We start from the raw sequence: 23,833 nt of genomic DNA on the forward strand, positions 1-23,833 counted from the left end.
TAAGGAGGTGTCATGTAATTTAATTTGAGCAAATTCCCAAGACGCGCTGCAGACAAGGCAGCTCTGGCTCAATTTCCCACACCATCCACAACCGTAGGATCTCAAGATCCTCGGGAAGGCGCGCTTCGATTGTTGAAACTTCAGAGTACTCGCGAATGAAGGGATGACTTTTGACTTGGCACGCCTCCCATGTGAATGTAAAAACAAAAGCATGAGTGGAGTGCAGAACTTGAACGAGCCGTGATGTGGGCCCAAAGTCACCAAAACCCTCCTCCCCAACTAAAAGTCGGGTAGCAGGATTTTAAGGGGCTATTGTGGGCCAGAAAATTCATGGCCCAGGCCCGCTCTATATCAAGGCCCAGGGCCTGATCTGAGGAGACCTATTGTCAAGGATGAGTTTATTGTACGGATAAGATAAGTGAAAAGACTGCCAATACTGTGGTAGAGAATTCTGTACCTGACAGGCCCCTATTCTTGACCATGCTTTTCAACCTTTACGTCTACTCCCAACCACTGGAGGTATGGGCTGATAAGACAAGTCCTCTTCCCCGAAGGTAAAGCTTACACGTGGACCCTAAAGAGAGGAAGGAATGCGAGTATAAAAGGAAACAAAAGCCAAGAAAAAGGGGGGGGGGGGGGGAGAAGAACCTGATGCTCCTCGGACTAAGTCCGAGGAGTCCAACCTCTCAGGCTACGACGCTGTAGGGCGTGGATGTTTAGGTCGAACCCTTTTCCACATGAGCCCCCCTAAAATCATGACCGGACCATCGCCCCGTGATCAAAGCCAAGCCTTTTAAGCCCATTCTCTACAAATCATATTGTGAGGGATCTTTGGTGTACGAGCCCAACGTCATTCCGGGGCTGTTAAATAATTGTGTCCCTACATGTATAGACAATACTTAGTTATATCATCAAAATTAAAGTAAGTGAATATATAAAGTTAAAACCGTCTAAGATGAATTTGTAAAGCCAATGTATTTATATATTTAATATTGTCAAAAAAAATTAAAGGTAAAAAATAAATATGAAAAACAATAATAATGTGGCAATGACGTGGAGGATAAGGTGGTTTAACAGGAACGTAACAATAATAAATGTTACGCTTCAGCTTTTAGATATATATAGATATAGATATAGATTAATTAAAATATGCCACCTTAATAACTGTGAAAACAGGTCTGACATTATTATTATTATTTTTTTGAGCACAGGTTTGACATTATTTTTATTGTATACCAATCAAAATATGTCACCTTAACAATTGTAAAAACAATTTAGAAATTTGTATTAACACTTAATAGAATTATTGAGATATGTAAATCTTAAACACAATCAATATGTCATTGGTAACTTTACTTATTCAGAACAGGAAAAAGGAAGAAAAAAAGAAAAGAAAAAAGGGTACGGTCTATAACTATAACAAGGGGATTAGAAATGTTTTGCAATTCCTTATGAGATCTTCGAATTAAAATACAGTGAGACGTGCATTCCAGCCAGTCTCCTGGCCATCGAAATTCAGATTGGACAAGCTTGGTAGTTAGGACAATATTAAGTACATGTGATCAATTAATTTCAATGAACATGTTATATTTTCTTATCAAATAAAATTGTAATAACTGAAATATTAAAAAAGTACTCTATTATATAGGATGATTTTAATAAAAAAAAAATGATGCTGATCCATCAGTTCACCAGCCGTGTGATACACTGTGTGTCACACACATCAAACATAAGGTGGTTTTGGTCTAAGGTGGGTATTGATTTGAAAACCAATTAATTGAAGGGAACCATGGGTTTGCCTTATTTACCAGGAAGAAAATGCTTAAATTGGTATCAATTTTTCTATATATTTATACAGCGTATCAAATTGACATAAAATGCTCACAAATGTGGCCATGAATGTAACGATTAAATTTCAAAAATAGTATGTACGTTAGATCCTAAAGCACATAAATGTGACTAACCTTCTAGTTTTTTTCTTACATGATCAATAATGTCTCCCACGTAGGTCTTCACTGCACAAAAATGTTGGGTAAAATATACAATGACAACAGGATGTTGACATTCTTCTTGCAAAATGTTGACATTATTGGTAGGCCAAGCTTAGATATATATCTTAAAGTTTCAAAAAGAAAAATAGTCAAATACTCCATCTTCCTCCCTCTCTGGGGTATTCTTGTGAGTCCGTGAAGCTGAAATTTTTCTCGAGAAAAAGATAACGAAAAAGCATATTTGCAATGGAAAATGTTTATGTGATTTCAGTGCTTCCTTTCTTGAGGTTGTACCAGTTTGCATCAACTTCTCTCTCTATCTCGACACACATGCGCATGCCTAGCCAACGAACAGGTGCTCATTTATTTGATTAATTATGTTGGTTGTAATTTGTAAATCTTGCTCAGCTGTGACAGGCTCTTTTTAAGTCATGAAAAAATATCTCATGCATCCGATATATGCATATTATTCCCTTTTACAATGTGTGCATCTAGATGAAACTAGAATTTAGCCACCTAATTTTTGCAATTATAACGGTACATATACTCATTCTCAGTGCATGTTAGGCTTAATTAGTAGCATATTAATTAAAGGCTGCACAAACTCAAAAGGATACATATTCTACAAATCTTGTGCTGCAAAAACGAACATTAAGTACACTATGTCCTAGTATGTACTTCAGTTTCTTTTTAATTTTTTAATAAATGGATTGACAATTTTATTAAGAAAAATGATTTAATTACAAATAATGTCTATAAACTTCTAAAATAGAAGAAAGGAATGAAAGAATATTCCTCCATCCACACTATAATATTAAGTTGAAGGCTAAAACTTATCACATATGTATTTTATAACTAAAAACGTAAGTTCAACCCACGATTTCGAATTAATTGAATCCATGTTTTTAATTATAAAACACGTGTAACAAACCGAGCTCTTGGCGTGTTAAAATGAGGCATATTGGTTTATTGGCAAATGAGCTGTAGCAGTACTATAGAGTTCGTGCAGCCTTTAATATGCTACTAAGCCTAAAATAGGGAATGGCTATAGATACGTTTTTAAGTGATTGCAGTTGAGTTAGCCCGTTAATAAGTTCTAGTTTCATCTATATCCACACATTGTAAAACACGTTGTAAATGAGAGAATGCTAGTATATATGCACTTTAGTTGTCTAGTTTAATCTTTGAGAGGTTCTAACCCGAATCTATTCAATGCACCTATAAGGTAGTTCTTGTAATCAAATAATTTTTTTTTTTGTGAAGAATAAAAAGGAGTCAAGTTAGTTCATTAGTAGGTTACAACATTAGTCAGTTAGTAGTAAAATTGATAAAAGTAGAGTCAAATTAGTTTACATTACAAGAAAGGTAAGAAAGTGGAGCCAAATTAGTTATAAGTTCTTAGTTCTTAGTTATTTTAGTGAATGAGTCTTATAAGTATATTGTATAAATAATTTGCAATCCATAGCATTTCATCTTTGAAAAACACGACATATCTTTTCTCATTTTTCTCCATCGAATTCTCTCTTCTTCCTTTTCTTTTCTTCTTGGAGGGTGATTACATCAAATTAAATTGGTTCTCATTCATTCCCCCTGACTAGCGGATTCATTGGAAGTGCTACACGGGTAATTCTCGGAATTCCATTCATTTTGCAAATTTTACTGAGTTGTGATACATCAATGATAGATATCTTGTTCTACAAATTGCATGTGGTCCACAAGAAGATGTGACTGTGAATGTATGTGATATGATGAGATTAAACTACCCATATATTGATCCACAAACTTGTTTGTGAACCCAAAAATTTGGTTTGAGAAATAGTTTTAAGAAAAAATTATTAAAGAAATTATTAAATAGTGACTTAAAAAGTAGATAAGGGAACTGCAAGTCTGCAATTGTGACTTGAAATTATCATGCAAATTTTCCTGGGAAAGCCCATAAAATCAATTTCTTTGTCACAAAAGTCTATTCGCAAATTTTTTTATACCATAGTCCACACATAGACGAATCCTCCATTGGATCCAATTAGATCCACACTATAGCTACCACAAAAACCATGCCGTAAAGATAGGGCCTTATCTCTATAATCCATCACTCATTGAGTCTGTCCCATATAAGCCATTCATCAATTTCACCTAAGGATAGCGAAGGCCAGAAGTTTGTCCTGTAGCAAACATTTATATCACTTTTGATAAGCAATATCCAAACTCTTACCCCAATTTTTAGTCACCATAAGAGCTCAATGCATTATTGCTTGTGAAATTGTGTTCTACCTTTGAAAATTAGTTTGAAGAACAAACTCTGCATAATCTAGGTCAATGTTTAAATTTACTGAGATCCCATAATGAAAAATAAAAAAAATTGGTCTCGTCCTTCTCAAAGTACTAGGGTTTTTTGGAAATATATAAATACATGGGTCCAACAAATAGAAAGGTTTTTTTTAAAAAAAAAAAAATTTGGTTTCATACTTATACGAAATATCTTGGGACTTAGGATATGTAGCAAGTGAATGTATCTAACTCAATTCTAATGCATAATAAGGAACGGAACGTATCTAACTCAGTTCTGTATATGTAATGCATGTACATTATAGTTTGGAATGGATAGCTCAGCTTGGGGACTTGCAAGTGGGTAATAGGATGGCTTTGTTCCTAACTAATATCAGAGGAGCAATATTCACGTCGCTAACAGTCATTACATGCATGTTTTAACTTATATGCATAAAAATGAAATTATAAATTTTGACACACAGCATTTTTTAACAGCTATTAACATATCCTATTATGATAAAAAGTAATGGTTCCGGTTGAAAGCGACGTTGCTTCGATCGCAACAATGCATATCAACGATGTCAAAATGTTGTATTCCTATCGGTTACACAAATTAAAGGTACATGACATGGCATCAATTTGGTTTTCTTCCTACCATCTCCAGCGTCCAAACCTCATCTACAAGAGTAGAAGCTCTCGTTCATTAGGCTTTCGCTTTCATTATCGGATGTGGAAGATAGACCCTATTAATTTAGGACACTATAAAGTTAACGAACACGAGGGTGTAGTGCACAATGTCGACGGCTTCAATCAACGGGTGGTGCATTTCATCTATCTCTCCTGCTTCCCAATCTTCTCTTATCAAGAAAGCTACATTACGTCCATCTGTCTTTGCTAGGCTTAACTCTTCTCCCTCTCCTCCCTCCCTCATCCAAAACAAGCCTGTTTTCGCTGCCCCTGCTCCCATCATCACCCCTACTTGGGTACACTTCTCTCTTGATTTGAACTCATATGTGTGTGTGTGTTTTTTTTTAATGTCTATGTTGAAGTTGATCTATAAGACTTTTAACAATAATTGTATAAAATAGAATAAAATGCCACTGAATGTTATGACCATTAATTATGCATGTGTTTTCATTATTGAGCATGTATTTTATAAAAAGAATAGTGTTTATTACATACAAACTATTTTAAATTAAACTACTATTTCAGTTGTTTTTGAGAGAGTGTGTAAAACAATTCATATGCAAGTTTAATGCTTATAAAGATCATACATTTTTTAACTTTAATAGTGTGGACCATGAGACCAACTACGTTTCATGGGGGAGCTATCAATATTGGTGAACATTAATTATAAGTGGATGTGAATAATGGGTGAATAATTATTGAGCATGTATTTTATAAAAAGAATAGTGTTTATTATATACAAACTGTTTTAAATTAAACTATTATTTCAGTTACTTTTGGGAGAGTACATAAAATAATTTATGTACAAGTTTAATGCTTATAAAGATCATACATTTTTGAACTTTAATAGTGTGGACCATGAGACCAACTACGTTTCATGGGGGGGGGGGAGCTATCAATATTGGTGAACATTAATATGTGAATAATGGGTGGATATATACATACTATGTTTATATAGTATATACTACATTTTACTATAAAGATTCTACTCTTTCACAATTGACTACCTTTTTATCATCCTTTGCCAATGTGGTGGCTACTCATTGGCTCACTATATATATCCATGCATGCTTCTTTTCTTTTTCTTTTTTCTTTTTTGTACGTGGCAATATTACATACACTCGAGCCATGTATATATATACGTAGTGTTTTAGGAAGTTATATATCGCTTTCGACTAAATACGATAGAGCTTAAATTAATTACTAATTGATTAGGTGTAGATCGAAGGTCCATACACGGTCTCAATGTTGCCCACTTCACATGGGCTTGCCTTGGTTTTCATACACGTATTTTGTCACTTTGACAAATGTGTGGTACTGAGAATTCAGATTACATAAAGCCATAAAGGGCTTCATTTTTTCGGATTTTGAGAAAATATGAAATAAATGTGGGAGTTGAAAGAAGACATTGTTGGCGAATTCTAAGCCGAATATAGAATTTGAAGCATAGATTCTTAAAAGAAAAGGTCCATTCAAATGCAATAATACCGCACTAAAAACAAAAACTTGGTTATTATTCCTCTCCGTTTCATTGCGACTATTTCCTCAGTTTCCCTTTAATTTCGTTTCCTCATTTGAGTACACACAACACCCGCTATATATATATATCTACATGCTTTCTCTAAGTTCCTCTAAACATTTCTAATTTGATTTTTTCTCAAACTTGAAGAGTTCGATAATAAGAGCTGAAAAATAGGTACTCTAAATTAGTATATCTTGCATGAATATATGTTGTCAAAACCATTTTTTTTTAGTGATTGTGTTTAAGCTATAGTAGTCTAATAGTATTAATTTGCCACTACAACATATTGGAGGTAAACTTTTATTATGAGGTTACTACTTTTATACTACACATTTTTTTCTTTTTCTTTTTTCTTTTTTTTAATTTACAATTTACATGGTATTCTTTTCCTTAATTTGCAGAGAGAAGACATGGGGAAGGACTCGTACGAGGAAGCTATTGATGGTCTCAAGAAACTTCTCAGGTGTAACTCTATCACCAAGTCTTTTTTGTTCAATTCAATACAATTATATATTTTGGTACTCTAATGGAATAGAGAAATGAGATTAGTACATGTATATATATGTTTGACTTGGTTGCAGTGAGAAAGGAGAGCTGAAAGCTGCTGCAGCTGCAAAAGTGGAGCAGATAACAGCAGAGTTACAAACACCAAATTCTAATGGCGCGTTTAACCCAGTTGAGAGGATCAAAACTGGTTTCGTTCACTTCAAAAAAGAGAAATATGAGTCAGTAATCTAACCTATTTTTCATATTCTTTGCCATATTATATATATATAGTTACTAAAGAAGCTCATGTATATTTGCTCGTAAATTGTTACCATTAATAGACTATTTTAATTAATCTTTCTACTTACTTTTCATTTTTTTGAATTCAATTGTAGTAAGAACCCTGCTTTGTATGGTGAACTGGCCAAAGGCCAAAGCCCCAAGGTACATGATCTTTTTTCCTTCTTACATATTTTTCAATAAATGCCATGCAATTAATTTGTTTCCATTTTGTAATCAACTTGTGGGTAGTGGCAATTTTTTTTTTCTTGCATATTTTTGGTTCCTATATATGGTGGGTGTTTTATTCTATTGTATTTGGAACATTGATAAATATAATTAATATGAATTTTATATAATGTTGTAGTTTATGGTGTTTGCATGCTCGGACTCCCGGGTTTGTCCATCACATGTGCTTGATTTCCAACCAGGAGAGGCTTTTATGGTCCGAAATGTTGCTAACTTGGTTCCACCATATGATAAGGTCCCCATTACAAGTCTTTTCTTATCTATATTGCCTTGTCTTGCTATAATAAGCAATAAAAATGTTTCTCAAAAAAATTAAAAATTAAAAATATCTTGCTATAAGCAATTATTTTTGGTCTTTTCTTTGCTCAACAGACTAAATATGCTGGAGTTGGTGCTGCAGTTGAATACGCAGTTTTGCATCTCAAGGTAAGGACTAATTTGAGAATGAAATTATGTGTACAACTTATTAAGATTCGATAGAGTTCTTATGATAACTTTAGTAGGATTATGGAGTTTTTAAACTCTTATCCATTCAATTTAAAATAAATGAATTAGATTTTACCATGTCATCAATAATTTAAATTGATACCGATCTTTGACTTGAATCTATAACTTGCTATTTTTGGCGAAAACACTTACAATTATAGTAGGTCTTCGACCTCTATTTGTTTAAATATTAATGACGTGGCAAAATCTAATACACATGTTTCAAAATAAATAAATAGAATTTAGGAACTTTATAGTTGAGTTATCCTAAGTTCCTAACAATTCTAGAAAATTTTAAAAAGTGTAGATTGTAGAGACACGAATCTATGAAATGAGAAAAATATTGTATATTGTTGTGTTTGTTTATTTTGGTTTCTATTTATTTTCAATAAATTTCACAGGTGGAATACATTGTGGTGATTGGACACAGTGCATGTGGTGGAATTAAGGGGCTTCTTTCCTTTCCCTTCGATGGAACCAGCACTACGTAAGGCCTTGCTTTAGTCACCATGCCTATTTGCTAATACCCAATAAAAGGAAGCCAGAATATTACTATCATTTTCCACCCTAAAAGATCCAATTGCTACAGAGCAGTATATATATGTGGAACAGGATTTTGCAAAAGTCCTGCATCTAATTTTAGGCCCAATCCAAATTTGAAATTTGAATCAGGGAAATGGGTCTTCCATGTAATTTTAGTCCAATACAGTTCTCAGGCTTAAGAAAAGTTCTCTCTCTCAATAGTTCATACTAGGTGAATTTCCCCACCTAAAGAGTTTTGGTCAAGCTTATTAAATGCCTAAACACCTTAATATCAAGAAGTTAACAACATTTTGATTGGATTAAGAAGTGACTAAACCTTGACTCACACACTGTGGCTTTCTCTATTGATTGGGATATGCAGTGACTTTATTGAAGACTGGGTCAAAATTGCTTTGCCTGCCAAGAACAAGGTGAAATCAGAATTCGCTGGTGCTTCTGTCCCAGAACTATGTGGACATTGTGAAAAGGTAAGCCTTTGCTTCCTCAAATTCTTTGCCATGATTATTGCCTTTAAAATTGCTAGTACTTAGCTAATTAGAACTAATAGAAAGGGAAGACAAAAAAAACAAAAAAGCTTGTCCCAGCTAAACCTATACACATGCTAAACACGTGACAATAATTTAAGCCCAACATGTTAACAATCATGCATAAAGCTTCAGAGGGTGTTACTAATAATACTTAGGAAGAATTATCTGAATACTACAATATCATTTTTTTTAATCTCTATTAGTTTATGTTTCTTAACAAATTTGATTGATTTGTGATACAGGAGGCGGTGAATGTGTCACTTGGAAACCTGCTGTCCTATCCATTTGTAAGAGAAGGCTTGGTGAACAAGACCCTAGGATTGAAGGGTGGTTATTATGACTTTGTTAAAGGAACCTTTGAGCTTTGGGGGCTTGAGTTTGGACTGAATCCTTCTTTCTCCGTATGAACATCAACCATTATCAGTGACCTAATCTTGGTTCCCTAATTACTTTTTCTAAGTACAATGTACTGTATCGTTGGTTTGATGATTTAGTAGTTTATAATATGAAATGGAGATCACCTGTGGGCTGTGGCTCCTTTTTATTACGAGTGTGCAAATAAAGTTCTTTTCTTTGATAAATAATAAACATGTTCTAGTGTCTTTTTTTTTTTTTTTTTTTTTTCTTTTTCACTACTGCAATATTTTTCTTCTTTGTCTCTGTTTTAGGTAAAAGACGTGGCCACGATTCTGCATTGGAAGCTCTAGGACACGCTTAGAGGCCATTCATTCCTGCAAAGATGAGGCTCTTCTTCATATGTATATGATAAATTGAGCTGGTTTATGTAGACTAAGCCTCTTTTATTTAGTCTCCTGAGACTGAATTTCATTGTTCATCTCAACTTCCTTGACATATACCCAACTTCTTTAAGTGTCAGGCCTCATCCAATTATATACTTGATAATTTCAAGTGTTACAAAGTAATTGAAAATATTATAAGATGTAGAACATATATACAGAAGATTAATTTATGAGGAAAAGCCAAAATATACTTTATCACCACTAAAAAATAGGATTCAATCTTTGGAAAGCCATGGTTTAAGTTCATCATGTGTTCCTATAACAAATTAGGGAATTATTCATTATCTTCCAATATAACAACTAAATTAGGGGGGAAAGAAAGAAATTTCTTCAATGATATATCGTAATGGCCAAAATGATTCATCACAAACAAAAGAGTAATGTAAGGTTGAATTTATTCAACCATCTAATTGGCTTTATTCCGTGCCAAATTTGCTTGTAATTCAGCATTTAGTAACCCTGTATTTAGGTGGGTTTGATGTAAGGGTAGTGAGTGAGATAGAGTGAAGTTTGCTCAAGAGTGTGGAAGAAAACAGAGACTCGCGGCTTGGCCTTGCGGGTGACTTACGGCTGCAAGCCGCCAAACGCAGCACACGTGCCAAGCATGTCGGAAGGTGAACAGTCATGCTAGCTGGAGCACTACAGGACAAAACAGGACAACTGGCCATACGGTTATCTCGCGACTGGATCTCGCGACTTAGTTAAGCCGCGAGCCACTCCTGTTTTGTAAATCCTGACGTTTCACATTCCTCTCCCACTCCAGTATAAATACCCCTTTTACCCACGATTGTATGAGAGCTTCCAGAGAGAATTTTGAGAGAGAAACCCTAAAGAAAAACAAGATTGATTCACCAACAATCTATACATTAGAGTCTCTTCAAATTCCTCAACTCTCTTCCTCTCCATTGTTAAATCCTTGAGAGGCATCTTACCAAACCTGGTTCTCACCATTATCATTACTGTGAGAGAGCTGTTTGGATTTCTGGGAAGTAGTTAGGAAGGAACCAATCTTCATTGGTTGATGCTACGGTCTAGTAGCGGAATTCGGGAAGTTAGAAAAGAAAAAGGTTTGGCGCAACCTCGTTGGAGCAAGAAGCTTGGAGGGCTTAGGTGCACTGGGTAGATTAGGCTTGGAGGGTCTATTGCTATCCATGTATCCCAACTATATTTTCTAGTGGATTGTTTACCGCTTGGAGGGCGGCAGAGAGGTTTTACGCCGAGGGCTTTGGTTTCCTCTTCGATAACACATCGCATGTTGTCTTTGTGTTTGCATCTTCCTTCCTTTCTATCTTTGCCTTTTCATTATCTGCTGTGGATTGTGATTTTAATTTGGCTTAGATAATTTTACCAATTTCATATTATAGCTTATGTTAAGTTTCCGCACACTTGTTGTTTGACATAATGCTTGAATTGGTTAAGTTGTAATTTGGGGGTCTAAACGTTCAAGGGTGTTTATACACATATTTGAACTTTCATTTGGTATCAGAGTAGGTACACTGTTATTGGTTTCATTACCATTGTGTGATCCTTGACTCCCTTTTGAGATGGATCGGTCTCAATCCCTAAATGCTCCTCCATATTTTGATGGTAGTAATTATGCTTTTTGGAAGGTTCGCATGAGAGCTTTTCTGTGTTCCATTGATGAATCTGTTTGGGATGCTGTTGAGATTGGTTGGACCAGACCTGAGGCAGCCAAATCCACATGGGATAAGGCAGCACTTGCTGCATCTAACGCTAACAGTAAAACACTCAATGCTATTTTTTGTGGTGTTTCTCCAGATGAATTTTATAGGATTTCTCATATTACCGTTGCCAAAGAAGCATAGGAGATATTGGAAACCACCTATGAAGGCACAAAGAAAGTGAAAGACACCAAGTTGCAAATGCTGACCACTCGGTTTGAGGAGCTCAAAATGAGTGAGGATGAGTCTTTTGACTCTTTCTATGGGAAGCTAAATGAGGTGGTTGTTAGCAAGTTCAACTTGGGAGAGAAAACGGAGGATTCAAAAATTGTAAGGAAGATCCTTCGATCATTGCCGGAAAGTTTTCGTGCTAAAGTAACGGCGATTGAAGAGAGCAAGGACCTTGATGACATCAAAGTCCAGGAGCTGGTTGGTTCTCTTCAGACTTATGAGATGTCGCTGCCCAATCAACGGAAGAGTAAATCTCTTACTCTTAAGACCATTAATGAGAAGGTGGAAGATTAAGACTCATCAGGAGAAGATGTGGTTGACAAAGATGTTGTATACCTTGTCAAAAATTTCAAAAAGTTCTTGAAATTCAAAAATAATGGCAAATTTGATGATAAAAGAAAATTCCAAAGTTCTGGAAGGGAGAAAAGGGAATTCAAAAAGAAAGATGGAAAAGAATCCCAACCTACACAAGGTGTCACTTGTTTCGAATGTAACGGGCATGGACACTTTAAGAAGGAATGTTCGAATTATTTGAAATCGAAAGGCAAAGTGTATGCCACGACATTGAGTGACTCGGATTCATCAGACTCAGAATCTGAAGAAAGCTGTGATGGAGAGGGGAACTATTCAGCTTTTATGACTATTGCTCATGTTGAGTCTTCAGATGAGTTGAGTCTGCTTGTACGAGACCTTGGAGAACATAGTGATGATGAATCATTGGGAATTGTTGAAGAATCAGATGCTGAAGAAGATGAAAGCACAGCAAATCTTCAAGAGAATTATAACTCACTCCTGGAGAAGTTGGGTGAGTACACAAGGGTGGCCAAGGCTGCTGTGAGAAAAATGAAGAAGGCAGAGGAGGACTACAAAAGTCTCCTAATCCGATATAGGGAGGCCAAATGTGAGATAGAAACACTGAATGGTGAACTGTCCGAAACTTACACAAAAGTGAGATTTCTTGAGCAAGAGGTTGTGCAAGCAAATGCTAAAATAGAGAGGGTCACCACCAAGAAGCTAGATGATGTTATTTCATCTCAAAAGAGTTTTTCAGACAAATCCGGATTGGGATATACCGGAGGAAGTAGCTCATCTGGAAATGTCACTAAAGAAGTGAAGTTTGTAAAGGCCAAAGATCCAGTTGTAGTTGACCTTACTGATGAGAAGCTCAAGATGGAGGAGAAGAAGAATGTGGTGAACCAACGGTTGGTGAATCCCCGAAATCAATATGTGGGCAGGTCTGAATCTCGTGCAAAGTCACGCCCACGACCACAAAAAGGTCCTAGAGCAACTTATGTGTGTCATTATTGTGGATTTCAAGGGCATACTCGACCAAATTGCCAAAAGCTGAGAGCAAATAATAGTGCAACTCCTCAAAGGTCAGGAGGACCTAGAAATGATAGAAGAAATTGGGCAGGTGATCAATCTAGAGATCAGAATGGTGATCCCAGAATGATGAATGTGATGAAGATGATTGGTGCATTCACCAACTGCTTGGAAAGCTTCTCACGAAGGTTTGAAAGCCCTAACTCCCGTACCCAATCCTATAAGGAAATCACCCCAAACGCAAGTGATGTGTGGGTGAAAAAGGGTACTCATGCATAAGCATTACAACATGTCCATGCATTAATACTTCCTATGCTTTGTGACGATATTTGTTTGTTTGCTTGGTGTTTTTGCTGTTGGTTGTTTGTTTGTCTACTTGTGCATACTTTTAATTTATTTCGTTTTTGATCTATCTTTTTTTCTTCTAGTGTCAAAAATCCAAAAATCACATAAAAATTAGAAAATCAAAAAGTTTGATTAACATTGTTGAGCTTTTGTCTCAAAACCTGTTTTGCCTTGTACCTTTGTGCTAATGGCTTTGTGCATTTCCGAGCATTGCTTGTTTCTTTGCACTCATATCACTGTGGAAGAAATCTTGAAATCTATGTGATTGTTGTAAATAGATCTTCAAACTTGTCATGAATGATTAGTGAATAGTTATGTTGATCTTGAGACTTGCATAGACTTGTGTCTATATATCTTCCCACTCTTTATTTTTGTTTTTGCTAAGAAGAGCTCACCAAATGTAAATCTCCAAATGAAAAGAGATATTGAGCTGCAAAAGCCTGTCGCACATTCTAGTATTCGACTAGGAAAAAGGGTAAGCGACCTTATATTAAAGAGAATGTTTATTCAAACAGCCAAAGGCTTGTTCATTAAAGTGAAATATCAAATATCACTCTCACAATAAGAGGTGATTGTCTCAAAAGATCAAAATGATCAAATGTTATGTTTGAAAGTGGAGTCAAATGTAAAGCTCCAAGATAAGTTATCAAGTTTTGTGGGAGGTCATATATACATATTTCTATAATTGAGATGGATCACTTGATCTAGTGCTAATTGTGTATGCCTTGGTTGAATTGATCATTGAAGCTTCACATTAGACTAAGGACTATCTCATTGTTGATATCCACACACAACACACAAGTTTATGTTCAATAAATGCCATATTCATTTGTGTGATTGTACTTGATGAAATGTGTTTTCACAAGCTCAATCTTTGTTTATTCAAGCACAAAAAGATTTTTGAGTGTTTTAGGTGTTTTTGGAAAGTATTTTGTTTGAAAAATCTGTAAATTTCAAAAAATTCAGTTGATCTATAAGACTTTTAACAATAATTGTATAAAATAGAATAAAATGCCACTTAATGTTATGACCATTAATTATACATGTGTTTTTACTATTGAGCATGTATTTTATAAAAAGAATAGTGTTTATTACATACAAACTATTTTAAATTAAACTACTATTTCAGTTGCTTTTGAGAGCAGGGCCGGCTCTATGGTGGAGCAAAAAATGCAACCGCCTAAGGCCCCAAGTAAAAAAAAGGCCCCTAAATTTTAACCAATAGGATTATTTATAATTAATAAATAAAATAATTTTTTTTATTAGATGAAAAACAAATAAAAAATTAGAGAAAAATGCAACGTCGTCCACAATATTTTTCACAACACTTTTACAACTAATGCTAAGTAGCAAGTTATTACAGCCTATTGTTGATGGCAAAAAAATAATTATAGTGATATTTTCAAATAAAAAACAAAAAACAGTTTAAAATCTAGGATTTGTTGTAAAAAATATTGTGAATGTTGCACTTCTAAAAAAAAAGAATAATAATAAGAGTTTAATTAGCAAACTTTTACTAGTTTTCATCTAAATCTACCACTAACACCACTGTTTTACTTACCACTATCAATCTACCACATCAACAAGTATGAAAAATTTTGTCAAATTTTTTTTGTCTTAAAATTTTTTTTTTAAAAAAAATTCTATGCAGTTCATGTTAATTAGTAGTAATTTTGCATCTAAATAAGATGATCAATTTTCGCCTTAGGCCCCCAAATGCATCAAGCCGCCCCTGTTTGAGAGAGTGTGTAAAACAATTCATATGCAAGTTTAATGCTTATAAAGATCATACATTTTTTAACTTTAATAGTGTGGACCATGAGACCAACTACGTTTCATGGGGGAGCTATCAATATTGGTGAACATTAATTATAAGTGGATGTGAATAATGGGTGAATAATTATTGAGCATGTATTTTATAAAAAGAATAGTGTTTATTATATACAAACTGTTTTAAATTAAACTACTATTTCAGTTACTTTTGGGAGAGTATGTAAAATAATTCATGTACAAGTTTAATGCTTATAAAGATCATACATTTTTGAACTTTAATAGTGTGGACCATGAGACCAACTACGTTTCATGGAGGGGGGGGGGGGGAGCTATCAATATTGGTGAACATTAATTATAAGTGGATGTGAATAATGGGGGATATATACATACTATGTTTATATAGTATATACTACATTTTACTATAAAGATTCTACTCTTTCACAATTGACTACCTTTTTATCATCCTTTGCCAATGTGGTGGCTACTCATTGGCTCACTATATATATCCATGCATGCTTCTTTTCTTTTTCTTTTCTTTTTGTACGTGGCAATATTACATACACTCGAGCCATGTATATATATACGTAGTGTTTTAGGAAGTTATATATCGCTTTCGACTAAATACGATAGAGCTTAAATTAATTACTAATTGATTAGGTGTAGATCGAGGGTCCATACATATGAATGCCACAAAGATGAATTATTCAAAAACATTACTGTATTTATGAAGCGTAGGGAACGCTGAGAAGAACACGGTCTCAATGTTGCCCACTTCACATGGGCTTGCCTTGGTTTTCATACACGTATTTTGTCACTTTGACAAGTGTGTGGTACTGAGAATTCAGATTACATAAAGCCATAAAGGGCTTCATTTTTTCGGATTTTGAGAAAATATGAAATAAATGTGGGAGTTGAAAGAAGACATTGTTGGCGTATTCTAAGCCGAATATAGAATTTGAAGCATAGATTCTTAAAAGAAAAGGTCCATTCAAATGCAATAATACCGCACTAAAAACAAAAACTTGGTTATTATTCCTCTCCGTTTCATTGCGACTATTTCCTCAGTTTCCCTTTAATTTCGTTTCCTCATTTGAGTACACACAACACCCGCTATATATATATCTACATGCTTTCTCTAAGTTCCTCTAAACATTTCTAATTTGATTTTTTCTCAAACTTGAAGAGTTCGATAATAAGAACTGAAAAATAGGTACTCTAAATTAGTATATCTTGCATGAATATATGTTGTCAAAACCTTTTTTTTTTAGTGATTGTGTTTAAGCTATAGTAGCCTAATAGTATTAATTTGCCACTACAACATATTGGAAGTGTTAAATATTAGCATTGATACACCATGTTGAATATGCTAGTATGGATGCGGAAGCGAAAGCATAAAATATAGAACACAGTAATACACGAGAGTTACGTGGTTCAGCCTAACGGCCTACATCCACGAAGGAAACCCTAAAGGGTTGCATCAATAATATATTAGAGTGTAGTACAAATCCTGTGTTACAATGAATTGTAACATGTGTATATGTAGTAGACTAAACCCTAGACTAATAGACTTCTAGTACAAGTAAGAGACTTGACTTGCACACAAAGTAGAATTAGGCTTGAGCCTATACTAATGGGCTAATATATCTTTAACACCCCCTCTCAAACTCAAGATGGAAGCTTGATGAAATCTTGAGATTTGATAAGGTTGAAAAGATCCCTTGAATGAAGTTTGGCTATGTGACGGTAGTTTGAGGAAGGCAATGGTCATGCAGTGTTGATGCGACTTCTAACGATAGCTTGACTATACCAGAGAGTTTTGACGGCAGCAGTAGGAAGCCAAAGAAGATGAACGCAACGAAAAAAAACACCGAGGAAGACAAAGATTGCTCTTAAATATACCACAAGGACAGAAAATCATAGCCACAGGAACCTGGCTCTGATACCATGTTAAATATTAGCATTGATACACCATGTTGAATATGCTAGTATGGATGCGGAAGCAAAAGCATAAAATATAGAACACAGTAATACACGAGAGTTACGTGGTTCAGCCTAACGGCCTACATCTACGGAGGAAACCCTAAAGGGCTACATCAATAATATATTAGAGTGTAGTACAAATCCTGTGTTACAATGAATTATAACATGTGTATATGTAGTAGACTAAACCCTAGACTAATAGACTTCTAGTACAAGTAAGAGATTTGGCTTGCACACAAAGTAGAATTAGGCTTGAGCCTATACTAATGGGCTAATATATCTTTAACAGGAGGTAAACTTTTATTATGAGGTTACTACTTATATACTACACTTTTTTTTCTTTTTCTTTTTCTTTTTTAATTTACAATTTACATGGTATTCTTTTCCTTAATTTGCAGAGAGAAGACATCAAGGATGCACGGACGCGGCTCCCAGGCCGGTGCACCCACGTCCAACGCGGCGGGACGCGGCGACGCGGGAGGGACGCCGCAGACCGTGCGTCCGTCCCGCGTCGTGCCGCGTCGCGCCACGTGGCGGATCCGACTCGGGCCGACGCGGGCAAAATCGGCGCCGACGCGGCCCAAATCGGGCCGAATCGGCCGTATCGGCCATATCGGCCGGCGACCGATACGGCCGAAACAGGCCGGAATCGGCCGAAACATGCCGGAATCGGCCGAAACAGGCCGTGAAAATCGCCGGAGAGGCCGAAATTCTGGCCTCAGATGCGTTTCTTGCCTTATTCTTTCTTTGTTTTGTGAATCATTTATATTAATGTGTTTTTTAAGAATATTTTAATAGTGAAAATATATAGAAAATATAAATAAAAATATTTTTAATAATTTTTTAATCGCCGAGTCCCGCCGCACCCGCACCCTAATTTTTTAAAAATTGCCGAGTCCCGCACCCGCACCCGAGTTCCGAAACGCACCCGTGCTTCATAGGAAGACATGGGGAAGGACTCGTACGAGGAAGCTATTGATGGTCTCAAGAAACTTCTCAGGTGTAACTCTATCACCAAGTCTTTTTTGTTCAATTCAATACAATTATATATTTTGGTACTCTAATGGAATAGAGAAATGAGATTAGTACATGTATATATATGTTTGACTTGGTTGCAGTGAGAAAGGAGAGCTGAAAGCTGCTGCAGCTGCAAAAGTGGAGCAGATAACAGCAGAGTTACAAACATCAACTTCTAATGGCGCGTTTAACCCAGTTGAGAGGATCAAAACTGGTTTCGTTCACTTCAAAAAAGAGAAATATGAGTCAGTAATCTAACCTATTTTTCATATTATTTGCCATATTATATATATATATATAGTTACTAAAGAAGCTCATGTATATTTGCTCGTAAATTGTTACCATAAATTGTGAATATATTTCACAATTCGCTGGTGCTTCTGTCCCAGAACTATGTGGACATTGTGAAAAGGTAAGCCTTTGCTTCCTCAAATTCTTTGCCATGATTATTGCCTTTAAAATTGCTAGTACTTAGCTAATTAGAACTAATAGAAAGGGAAGACAAAAAAACAAAAAAGCTTGTCCCAGCTAAACCTATACACATGCTAAACACGTGACAATAATTTAAGCCCAACATGTTAACAATCATGCATAAAGCTTCAGAGGGTGTTACTAATAATACTTAGGAAGAATTATCTGAATACTACAATATCATTTTTTTTAATCTCTATTAGTTTATGTTTCTTAACAAATTTGATTGATTTGTGATACAGGAGGCGGTGAATGTGTCACTTGGAAACCTGCTGTCCTATCCATTTGTAAGAGAAGGCTTGGTGAACAAGACCCTAGGATTGAAGGGTGGTTATTATGACTTTGTTAAAGGAACCTTTGAGCTTTGGGGGCTTGAGTTTGGACTGAATCCTTCTTTCTCCGTATGAACATCAACCATTATCAGTGACCTAATCTTGGTTCCCTAATTACTTTTTCTAAGTGCAATGTACTGTATCGTTGGTTTGATGATTTAGTAGTTTATAATATGAAATGGAGATCACCTGTGGGCTGTGGCTCCTTTTTATTACGGGTGTGCAAATAAAGTTCTTTTCTTTGATAAATAATAAACATGTTCTAGTGTCTTTTTTTTTTTTTCTTTTTCACTACTGCAATATTTTTCTTCTTTGTCTCTGTTTTAGGTAAAAGACGTGGCCACGATACTGCATTGGAAGCTCTAGGACACGCTTAGAGGCCATTCATTCCTGCAAAGATGAGGCTCTTCTTCATATGTATATGATAAATTGAGCTGGTTTATGTAGACTAAGCCTCTTTTATTTAGTCTCCTGAGACTGAATTTCATTGTTTATCTCAACTTCCTTGACATATACCTAACTTCTCAAGTGTCCGGCCTCATCCAATTATATACTTGATAATTTCAAGTGTTACAAAGTAATTGAAAATATTATAAGATGTAGAAACATATATACAGAAGATTAATTTACGAGGAAAAGCCAAAATATACTTTATCACCACTAAAAAATAGGATTCAATCTTTGGAAAGCCATGGTTTAAGTTCATCATGTGTTCCTATAACAAATTAGGGAATTATTCATTATCTTCCAATATAACAATTAAATTAGGGGGGAAAGAGAGAAATTTCTTCAATGATATATCGTAATGGCCAAAATGATTCATCACAAACAAAAGAGTAACACGCTAAACGTCCAACATCGGCCCCCACACACTGATAATTGTAAGCACATTCATAGGACACTTAATTCTAGAGTAGTAAGTAATTGATCCCAAATCCCATGAATATTTCAATTTCTAAGCACTGATAAAACCATAAATTTCATAACTTATGCAACTACTCCTAGTATTAACCCTTCCTCCTTGCTTTCCATAACAATAGTGAGAGAGTGTCCGAATTGTATTATTAAAACAGGTCTCACAAAAAAACCTAGAAAGATTTCTAGTACACTGAGCCAACCCATAGAGGTTGTTCAAGTCATCCAGCTTTTCCATTCATTTTTTGAGTTATAGAAGCTTTCTTGGCTAGTTGTCTCACAAAGTTAGTTGACTTGTAAAACATCATGGGCTGGTTTGGATACTCTTTGTTACACATAGAAGTTAGGTCCATCTTAAAAACTAATCTCGCCTGCACCTTTCTTTCCTTCTTTCTTTGTTGTTGTTGTTCTTTTTTTATTTATTTATTATTTTTCTCCTTTATAAGTTAGCATTTGCTAAGAAATTTGCATGTGTAGCATATTTTTCAAATGTGTTCTATTATAATAAACGAACTTCTGAAGCATACCTCTTAATGACCAAAGAAAAGGAAGCAGTTTGTACTACTAACTAGTACAGAAATTTTGTTGGTCCTCATAGAGGAATGAATATCAATGTCAAGCAAAATTAAAAAAGTCCCATCCCAGAAGTCCATCAGGGTTGCTTAAATCTAAGTCGCTCTCAGAGTACTCCCAAAAAGAGTTAATATAACTCTTGCTGATTTCTGATTTTTGCGAGTCTGAGGCCTTACCAAAATTCTGAGTGCCTATACTTGCCTCATCTTCAATAGCTTTGCTGGTATTACAACAAGGACTTACAGTTCTGGAAGTCTCAGAGACTATCACTGTCTTGGAGTTATTGAGGCCTGTAACACCAAGATGACTATTTTGCTTCTTGAGGCCCAGCTTTTTGCTCAGATGAGAGTTCCAGTAGTTTTTCACTTGATTGTCAGTTCGTCCAGGCACCCGTTTAGCAATCAAAGACCACCTAAACAAAAGAATTTAGTTTTAGAAAGACCCCGCAATATTGAGAGATTTTGTGTACTCTGTATGACCTTTATTAATTTCAGAAAGAAAAAACAGGGCAGGTATCATATTCAGAAATTGTTAGCACTACTGCTACAACAATTTAATTACCATTGACCCATCTACCTAGTATAAATCCTTTTGCAATTTACTGCAAATAATACTTCATGTAATTGCAATTAGAGTCCATTCCTAACTGCGTATTCAGAAGGACAAACTATCATGGTTGCTTTTCAATAATTCCTCCAATCCCAAGTTTCATGGAATCAAGTTCAAAAAATAGGATTTTCTTCTTTATGGGACCATGATCATCCTTATAGAGAACTTAGGCAGTTTCAAGGCCTTAAAAAACACAAAATAAAATCCCAGCCTGGCTAAATGAGAAGCATTCAAATGCAGCTGAAATACAGAATTAAGGCATATATATATATATATATATAAAGGTCAAAACCAGTGCACAAAACTCACACTTTTTACTGGTCTGGGAGAGGTGATTGGTAATATTGCCAAAAGGAATTACCTGTTTCCAAGGAGATTATGAAGTCTGATAATAAGGTCTTCTTCTTCCTCAGTAAAACTGCCTTGCTTCACATTAGGACTTAGGTAATTCATCCACCTTAACCTACAACTCTTCCCACATCTCTTCAAATCTGTATCACATTAGAAAATAGATAATTAGAATCCTTTTTCTCTATTAAAAAGCAATGCAAAAGAAGTATATATTTATCCCACCAACAAACAAGTAAATCAATAAAGAAACATTTCAACCTGTCTTCTTAGCAGCAAGATTCCACTTTCCTTCTCCATGCACCTTAATGTAATCCGTAAGTATCTTGTCTTCTTCCTTAGTCCATAAACCCTTCTTATATGTGTTCCCTTCCTCCATCATTTTCTTTGTCATTGTTGTTTCTTCTTGCCAATTGAGAAAGTGGAGGAAGAGAAATATTGGATAATTTTCCTACTTTCTTGACTACTTTATGTAGTTGTGAAGAGCTGTAATGGGGGACCCCTCGTGTGTGTGTAACTATTATCCGAACTTTATAACGAGATAATGATGGAGACTGTTACACAGTATCTGACTGTGCTAGGACTATAGGTATTGAAATTTCAAACAAAAGAGGGTGACTTTGGATGATTTACAATGCAGAGTTGGCACACATCTTGACACTGCATTTATTAGGTTCATTGTCAAACTTTATGATACTGGCAATTGCAAAAGGCTGTTTGTATTGACGAGCTCCCCCTCGAGCATGATCTCATTTTCAATACAAGATCCTCAATTGAAGAATATGTTTTGGTGTAAGTCAATGTACAAGTGTTTTGTTTTTATTTTGTTTTCCTTTAATTGTTAAGTAACACACACCGGATTTAAACCTTAGAACTTATGATGTTACCCTCCATCTTATTATTAAAGGATTATTAAGAGAAGAGTTAGTATCATTTGAGCTAATGCTCATTGACAAGTTTATGTACAAATCTTGTTACATAAATACAACAAAAGAGAGCCTAATAGACTCACTAAAAAATTAGTGTTAGCATTCTCACAACTGCATTTAGTTTTCTTAAGTTGTTGGTTTATAATTATACATGATCAACAATTAGATCTACACTATTCCTTTTTTTTTTTAAATTTTAATTCTTGGCACTTAAAAACAAGCGGGGAAGGAGATTTGAATTGAAATCCAAGTGCTCTTCAATTAGAGACTGAATAATACCAGTGTACCATAAGGTTCTTGACAATCTAGATTGTTCCTTGATGTGCCATGAGAGTTACTCTCCAATTATTTTCCAAGATGCAAGCTCGCTCTTAGGGCCGGCCCAAGATAGTTTGAGGCCTAAGGTGGAAATTTTAAAGGCCTTTTACATCTAAATATCACTTAAATAATATTTAGTTTTTATTATTATATATTTTTTATTTCAAATCTATTATTAATTCATACTTATTAATATGACTAATTCACCCAAAGTAAGCTAATGATACTTACTATATAGGTTTTATAAACTAGCATATCACCAATTCAAAAAAAGTTATTCAAATATTCATTTATTATACTGTTTAAGTGACACCAATAATATTATTGTCACATCAGTTTATAAGTTTTTTGTTGTAAAATTTGTATTAGCTTTAGCATTTTTCATTCACTTAATGGAGATTAGGTTGCATTTCTATTAATTCATATTTTTTTTTGGATAAAATGTTAAACTTACTATAAATTTTATTACAAAAGCTTACAAATTGATGTGACAATAAGGTGATACTTCAACAAAAGAATAAATTAGTATTGGATTACTTTATGTGATTAGTGACATATCAATTTATAAGACTTTTGTAATACACTACCACAACTCTAATATTTTAGGCCTTGTGAAAAAAAATGTATACCTAACTCACATTTTTTCTTTAATAATAAAAAAACAAAAAAAACTTATTGCCCCCATTTTTGGGGGCCTTTCCATGTTAGGAGGCCTTAGGCCATGGCCTAGGCCTAGGGCCGGCTTTGCTTGCTCTTAAAACAATTAAACCTTAATGTCAGAATACCTTTATTTTTTGAGGGCACCTCAAGATTGGCTATTTCACTAAAAAATTCTTGTGCCACACCAAAAGGCATAATATTGGCCACAACTCGCCCATAAGACAAGTTGTGGTTGGTGGAGGGTTGATGATTGGTCCATGTGGGGATACCTCTCCACCAACCACAACTCGTTACATGGGCGAGTTGTGGCCAATGTTGTGCCTTTTGATGTGACGCAATAATTACTCCTATTTCACTAGGAGCAGGAATCCGTAGTCAAAAGTGAAAAGTTCATATTCATTATTGCACCAACATTGTGCAAATGCACTATTTCCAAATTGGGAAAACCTACGTGATCTATGTTTAAAAGGTGTAGTAGGCTTTTGACAA

The 23,833-nt window shown here is 35.0% G+C and overlaps 2 protein-coding genes and 1 long non-coding RNA gene across 6 annotated transcripts; 2 read left to right on the plus strand and 1 right to left on the minus strand.

Annotated features, from left to right (window-relative positions):
• The first annotated feature begins 5,027 nt into the window (after positions 1 to 5,027).
• Positions 5,028 to 19,520, plus strand: LOC126714878 (beta carbonic anhydrase 1, chloroplastic). Of its 4 annotated transcripts, none has more exons than XM_050415281.1 (10): positions 5,028 to 5,242; positions 6,870 to 6,931; positions 7,050 to 7,193; positions 7,350 to 7,398; positions 7,601 to 7,717; positions 7,855 to 7,908; positions 8,370 to 8,455; positions 8,873 to 8,978; positions 9,281 to 9,439; positions 19,320 to 19,520. In XM_050415281.1, exons 1-10 carry the CDS (start codon positions 5,054 to 5,056, stop codon positions 19,356 to 19,358), a joined length of 1,005 nt encoding a protein of 334 aa, XP_050271238.1. In that variant the 5' UTR covers positions 5,028 to 5,053; the 3' UTR covers positions 19,359 to 19,520. The 4 variants fall into 4 exon arrangements, with proteins under 4 accessions (XP_050271238.1, XP_050271239.1, XP_050271237.1 ...); XM_050415282.1 differs by lacking the exon at positions 9,281 to 9,439 and adding an exon at positions 18,903 to 19,061; XM_050415280.1 differs by lacking the exon at positions 19,320 to 19,520 and adding an exon at positions 9,707 to 9,908.
• Positions 18,097 to 18,434, plus strand: LOC126714881 (uncharacterized). The gene is made up of 2 exons (XR_007651701.1): positions 18,097 to 18,172; positions 18,291 to 18,434. It is a non-coding gene; the product is annotated as an uncharacterized LOC126714881 (long non-coding RNA).
• An 859-nt stretch (positions 19,521 to 20,379) lies between the features above and the next one.
• Positions 20,380 to 22,434, minus strand: LOC126714880 (transcription factor WER-like). The gene is made up of 3 exons (XM_050415284.1): positions 21,699 to 22,434; positions 21,451 to 21,580; positions 20,380 to 20,892 (listed from the first exon to the last, which is right to left on the minus strand). The coding sequence occupies exons 1-3, from the start codon at positions 21,829 to 21,831 to the stop codon at positions 20,523 to 20,525; spliced, it is 633 nt and encodes a 210-aa protein (XP_050271241.1). The 5' UTR covers positions 21,832 to 22,434; the 3' UTR covers positions 20,380 to 20,522.
• Between the last annotated feature and the right edge of the window lie 1,399 nt (positions 22,435 to 23,833).

This window comes from Quercus robur, chromosome 2 (assembly GCF_932294415.1).
Source record: "Quercus robur chromosome 2, dhQueRobu3.1, whole genome shotgun sequence".
Taxonomy (NCBI): Eukaryota; Viridiplantae; Streptophyta; class Magnoliopsida; order Fagales; family Fagaceae; genus Quercus; species Quercus robur.

Coding starts and splice junctions, on each gene's coding strand:
- LOC126714878 (XM_050415281.1), top strand. CDS start 5,054: ATGTCGACGGCTTCAATCAACGGGTGGTGCATTTCATCTATCTCTCCT. Junction 5,243..6,869: donor CCATCATCACCCCTACTTGG/GTACACTTCTCT, acceptor CTTAATTTGCAG/AGAGAAGACATGGGGAAGGA. Junction 8,456..8,872: donor TTCGATGGAACCAGCACTAC/GTAAGGCCTTGC, acceptor TGGGATATGCAG/TGACTTTATTGAAGACTGGG.
- LOC126714880 (XM_050415284.1), bottom strand. CDS start 21,831: ATGACAAAGAAAATGATGGAGGAAGGGAACACATATAAGAAGGGTTTA. Junction 21,581..21,698: donor TCTTGCTGCTAAGAAGACAG/GTTGAAATGTTT, acceptor AATGTGATACAG/ATTTGAAGAGATGTGGGAAG. Junction 20,893..21,450: donor CATAATCTCCTTGGAAACAG/GTAATTCCTTTT, acceptor TCTTTTGTTTAG/GTGGTCTTTGATTGCTAAAC.